Raw genomic sequence first — 6,470 nt, forward strand, 5'->3', positions numbered from 1 at the left:
AAATTAGGGCACACACTTGGCTTGTTTGGGGAGCCTCAGGTGTCTCTTTTTTGGTTGAGGCACGCGCCTCTTTTGCAAGCGAGGGCGCGTGCCTAGGCATGATTCTAACAGCCAAACATCGTTTAGTATTTTTATCATAATTTTTTCTTCCGATATCCAATTGATGTCATTTAAGATTCATTGGAAAGATAACTCAAAGGGCTACAACTTTTATTTAGATGTCATCTTCCAATTCGATCGTTTACCATGCCAAAAAATGGGTCTCAATATGATGCTAAAAATCTGTGCATAACTTTTTCGTTTGAAAATTGATGTGTGGTTATTCTTTGATTGTATTTCATACCTTTGACTTATTTTCCCTTTCACTTGACGTCTAACTCTCTTGAATCTTCATTCCATCTCTCGTCACATATATGGATTATTTGCAACTTTGTCCCTAAACTTTCATCTTCTCTTTTCTTGGCTTCTTTTTCTTGTTTTCCTTCTTCCAACGCTTTGAGTCTTTCTTCAACTGATCTTCAAATCCTTCACTCGTTCATTCACCTTCCAGTTCAACTTTTGGATAATTGTATTTTAGTCCTTCAACTTTTGATTTTTTTTCACTTTAGTCATTTTTTGCTCTTTTCTTCTAATTTATGCCATCATCATCCAATTGCGACTTAAATCAAAATATAAGGGTACTCAGTACATTTAGGCATCAATTAATCACAAAATGCCAACATTAATGGGTGAAAAATGTGATATTTTATGTTCTATCTGTTTCTTCAAATGATCAGATTTGTAGCAATTTTCTGTCAATTGAAATTTTATATTCCATAAATACATGAATGATGCCAACAGTAAACAATCTTAAGTAAATATGAGGCAATTTCAAAGACCTGGGAAAAAAATATGAGGCAGTTTCCAGCAGAATCGAGCTTCACAAAAATTGACATCTACTGGTTTCACTAAAATAGTTACAAATGCATAAACATCCATTGGTTTAAAAGTCACATAAGTATTATACAAGAGCCATATGTAAATGCTAGCAAGCTAACGTAAACTGATTAGGCATCAAAAACATCAAACAATTAAGCCTACCTTGAAATAATGGAGAAGAAAACTCCCAGAAATCAAGCCTCTCTCACACAATTGAGGGCTGGTGTCTGCGCTCGATATTGAGAGAACGAGAAAGAGAGATTGACAGGAAACAAGGGAGAGATATTGACAGGGAATGAGGGAACGAGATTTATATGCGGCCTCTATCTTTCCTAATTTCATAAGGTATGGGCTACCGTGTTGGTGGTTCTAATTTTATTATGTTTTGGGCTCGACTGTTATGGCATGCGTGGGCTACGTTTTGGGCTCCATCTAATAACGTCGTTAAAATGCCGTAATTATTTACGGCGTCTCCTAAATTTATGCCGTAAAATGTCATGATCATTGACTATTTACGGCGTATCCTAAATGTATGCCTTAAATACTTTAAGAAATTAAATTATTACGGCACACATATACCGAACGCCATAAAAGGAGACTTTTCTGGCATGCATAAAATGCACGCAATAAATAAATGCAATAAAAAACTACTTTTGTTGTAGGGGTCAATGGCATGGATTGTGGGGAAGAGAATCAGAAGACTTTAAAGTGATAATTAACATTGATATAGTATTTAATCTGGACTTAATTCCATGTTTAACAAAGCTACAAATGAACAAGATACTCATAAACAAGGCAAATGTATAGATATTGAAGTAGAGACTTTAAGTGTTCAAATTGATGTTACACTAAACAAAAAATTCAAGCGTAAATCTTAAGAACACAAATTTAGAATCCACCAAAAAATCAAAGACAAAATCAAGAAATTTTATTAATTCCAAGATGCCCAAAAACAAAGATTTCTAAGGGTTTAAACAAAAGCCTAGCCTAAAGGAATGAAATTGTAAAGAATTCGAAATAAACTAAATGATAAATCTGAGCTTGATTGCCAAATCTGCAATTTACTATTTTTCCTTTTTCGGTGCAACTGTTTCTCAATCCATTCAACCATTTTTTCTATATCACATACTAAGTTAGATAAAGATCAAACTTAGCTAAGTACAACTTATACTCGTGCACAAGAAGAGAATACTCATAACAGCTTGATAATAAACATCTCGAAAATTATCAACCATCTGGCAGAGGATATGCAAAGAAGACACCTCCTTTTGTTATGATGATTATGTTACATTCCTCATCTATGAAAATAAATGAAGAACCAAAGTTAAAAGAAGAGTAAGAATAAACGGCAATACCATATACCAAATTAATTTTCCACGACACTTACTTCTCTAACCTTAACGTCACATGAAATTCTTTGTACATTTTTGTGAACGACAAAGACACTTTCCAAATTTGAAATAAAAAAATAGGCTCAGTTCCACGTGCTTACGTGAAAGCAGATTTTTTTCCTTTTAGCCTAAGGTACAGGGCATACTGTTTACGTATGTAAATAATATAATTAAAGTTTTCCATTTGTCGGCATATATATTTTGGCTATATATAGTACTATAACCTGTACATCTATTGCCTAGTCTCAACCGACAAAATTGTTGTTCTTAATTTTCTGTATTTGCAGATGGATAAGGAAATTTATGCCCTGGAAAAAGCTATTAGGTATATGAAATACCTTCAAGAACGAGTGAAGATACTTGAGGAACAAACAAGAAAGGCTGAGATAGTTACCAAGAATTCACAGGTGGTGGTGGAGGTGGACGACAACGGATCGTCGTCGACTGAGCCGCAGCAATCGCCGGCAATCAAGGCTAGAGAGCGTGGCAAGAATGTTCTCCTCAGAATTCATTGTGAGAAAAGTAATGGGATTTTGGTGAAAATAATAAGTGAAATGGAGAAGCTTAATTTGAGTGTTGTTAACGCCTCTGTGGTGTCTTTCGGAAGTTTATCCCTTGATATTAATATTACAGCAGAGGTAATTAATATCCCTTCACTCGTTAATCGAACATCCACTTAAGTATATTAATTATACAAATTTTTTAACCAAGTTGTTCAATAAGATATTAGAGTCGGCAAAGGGCTTAAGTTCAGGTCTCCTAATAAAAAATTACATTTGCTAGACTTTCGATAAGATATATATTAATTTAATGAATAAACATTTCATCTCTTTAACTAGTTAAATTTTTTAACGAGGTGGTTTATTATGGTACTAAGAGTCACTCAGAAATTCGTATACCATAACCTCATTTAAAAGTTACATGATAGTTTAGGTTTTAGATAAGATCATTCCATTCAGAATTTGAATAGACATGAGACTCCGCATTGAAGATGTGTATATATAAATATCTCTCGTCTTCTGTAGGTTAGTTTAACAAAATTGGTATGTCCTACGAGTCCTTGCTTTATTTCTGTAATTTTTGGAGCTGAGCCTGTATTTGTTGTCTGAAATTCCTTTCAGAAGGAGAAAGAATCCAGTTTGACAGTGAACGAAATTGTACAAACTGTCGGTGATGTTCTGCAGAATGCTGCCTAGAGAGAAAAGGGAGCTGAGCAATGGATTCCAAGGGCTAATTAAGAAAATGGAACAAGTTTTCTCTCTTTTTTTTCCATGACCGAAAGGCTAATTAAGAAAATGGAACAAGGTTTTTTCTCTTTTCTTCCTTCACATTTCGGTCATGCCTGTGATATATTATTCAGATTCTATCATTTTATAGTTTACTTTCTCGATGTATGTATGGATGGATATTAATTTACAAGTCGATACATATTTTCCATTAATGTTTTCTTCTCAATTTCAGTATAAATTATATTGGTGTTTTCGAAGAAAGTAATAGTCATAAGGCAAACTAAACTTTTAGCTTGAATTTGGGACTCAACTACAAGGCTTACATTGAAGATTTTTAATATATACTAGTCAAAGTGGAACGTTCATTACACGTTATTCTAAAATATTTTATAAGTAACGTAAAAGTAATATTTGATACAAATTTGTTGGAGAATTTGATGAGCTTCGGATGAATTAAAGAAAACAAAATTTAGCATATAAATTTAAGAGAAGAAAACTGTACTCAAATTATACTTTCAAAAAGCAATTTTTATGATTCAAATTTTTTGTAATGATGGAATAATATAAATGAGCAATCTTTTTATATTACATTTGATGCATAAAAATTAATTGTTAATACATAAATTTAAATATTGATTAAAAATTCTAGTTACATGAATATGAATAAGAATAAATTCATTTATAACAACTATAGATTCATATAATTCAAGATTCATTAAGTGAAAATTAATTGAATTTAGATTAATGTGAATGTTAATTAATAGAGAATTAATAGCACAGATTTCATAAACAATAATAATTATGTAGTATTTATTACATATCGAAAAACGAAAAGTAAGATATTATTGAAATAATTGAATTGTAAAGGGTTAAAATCATCCAAAAAATGATTCTCCATTGATGTAATACTTTAATAAATTATAGATTAACAATTGTCTCAAAAAAGGTATGTTGATCTCGGTTTCCGGTTAGAAAACTTTGTCAATAGATCTCAACTCTAGTCACGTCCACGTGTAAGGTTTCTACATACTTGGACAAATCGTAAAATGCACACGGCCTTCCCTATTGGTGGGAGATGCATCTTCAAGCACTTCCTCAATCAATTAGTCAATTATAGATGTATATTTGAATGGAATGAACAGTGGACATGGACCACAATGATGTGTATCGGGTTCAAAAGAAATGTTAAGCAAGATTACAATTGAGCTTGTAAAATTGTATTACTTGTAAATGTGTAAATTTTTATTATAGAAGAGACAATGTGATTATCGTTAGATGAATAATACAAGGCCTCATCTTGGAGATCGTTGTGTCAACCTCATAGGCTTCACCTCTGCAATCCTAGGTTGGAATGGCATTTAGCCCCTGTTTGATACCGATTAAAATTTATATTTTAATTTAAATCAAAGTCAAAAATTAATTGTAATAATATATTTTATAGGTCCCACAACTTTTTAAACCCACATTTCATCAAGTTTTATAAAAATATACTAAAAATTTGATTTTAATCCCCAACAAGCAAAAGCTTAATGATTTTGAAAAGTGATCACCCTATAGCTTAGGTCTAAAATCTGAAAAATGGACTGATTACTTGATCAAGAAGCGTTTACTTTAGAGATGTAAAATCAATCAATCTTACATAAGATCTTGTACAAAAGATCTTGGATGAGGCAAAGCCATCAAGGATATGCCCTGTGGAATGAATACTTTTCGCTTCAAAAATAGGGTGTAGCAGGTCGTGACATACTGCCTTGGACATGGAGGTTCGGTCTCTACATATCACTTCAACTAAGGAGATGGTAACACTTCGACTTCCTTTATTTGATGGCATCGATCAGATCGGGTAAGCAGGTGTTGCGAAGTGTGGAGCTTAGGTAATTTCTTGCGTTTTTCCTAGCTACCTGTCAAGTGCCCAATAATATGGACGTGATAGGATGAGACGAAATAGGATCTATATAATTCAATTTGTGTTTGAAAACTAAATTGTGAAATTGAGAATAGGGTAGTGTAAATACAAATTAAATATTGAGGGTAATGTTAACGAACAAATTAAAAATCATATAAGTTATAAACCCAGTAGATATTTTTCAATTGACATCCCAAATAACAGAGAATATACTCTCTCTGTCCCTTTTATATAGGTGACTTTTCTTATCTTCTGTACCAAATTATAGTTTTGTTTTTTTTATTGAGAATATATTTGTTTTGTTCATTTACTAATAAATCAATATTTAATTTGTTTAGTTATAATCAATTTTCTCCATTTAATTTTAAAATTGTTCAGATTTTAATTTACATACTCCTTGGAACATCCAACTACATACACATAGCTCTCGAAGGGAGTAAAGTTGTTAATAATTAAATAAGAGTAAACTAGAAAAAATCTTCGCAAAAATTACTTTTTCAATAAAATTTCTTAATTCGTGTGAAAATAAAATAAAATCAATCAATATAAATGGGACAAAAGGAGTAATGCTCTTAGTTAATTGCATATCTTACTTTATGGGCGAATAATAGAATCATGTGCAATTGTGTGCTAAAAATAATAATAAGTAAATAAAACAAGTACTGTGCAATTATATGTGTTCCTAAAAAATGAAGACTCAAATAAAACAAATACATAAAAAATGATTTTCTTAAAAAATAAAGTCTCCCTAACGTCCTCACCATATATCAATGAAAAAATTACAGAAATCATTTATAAGAAGAATAAGATAAACGAAAATTTTATTCAAGATTGATATTTTTGAATTACGAACAAACTTATTTTATTAAAATGAGTTTTAGAAAAATAATTTTTGAAAATAAGACTCCAATATGGGTTTGTGTTGATTTCGTGCTTTTTTATTTTCCCTAATAAACATGCATCTACAGGAGACTTTATATATATAAGATTCTCTCTATTTTAAAAAATCAACCTTTAAAATTGTGG

General features: G+C 31.4%; 1 protein-coding gene across 1 annotated transcript; it reads left to right on the plus strand.

Moving 5' to 3' along the window:
- Positions 1 to 2,554: 2,554 nt before the first annotated feature.
- LOC111382813 (transcription factor NAI1-like) lies at positions 2,555 to 3,728 on the plus strand. The gene is made up of 2 exons (XM_023006853.1): positions 2,555 to 2,947; positions 3,431 to 3,728. The coding sequence occupies exons 1-2, from the start codon at positions 2,597 to 2,599 to the stop codon at positions 3,503 to 3,505; spliced, it is 426 nt and encodes a 141-aa protein (XP_022862621.1). The 5' UTR covers positions 2,555 to 2,596; the 3' UTR covers positions 3,506 to 3,728.
- The last annotated feature ends 2,742 nt before the right edge of the window (positions 3,729 to 6,470 follow it).

The sequence above is a fragment of the Olea europaea genome, unplaced genomic scaffold (assembly GCF_002742605.1).
Source record: "Olea europaea var. sylvestris unplaced genomic scaffold, O_europaea_v1 scaffold256, whole genome shotgun sequence".
NCBI lineage: Eukaryota > Viridiplantae > Streptophyta > Magnoliopsida > Lamiales > Oleaceae > Olea > Olea europaea.

Coding starts and splice junctions, on each gene's coding strand:
- LOC111382813 (XM_023006853.1), top strand. CDS start 2,597: ATGGATAAGGAAATTTATGCCCTGGAAAAAGCTATTAGGTATATGAAA. Junction 2,948..3,430: donor ATATTAATATTACAGCAGAG/GTAATTAATATC, acceptor AATTCCTTTCAG/AAGGAGAAAGAATCCAGTTT.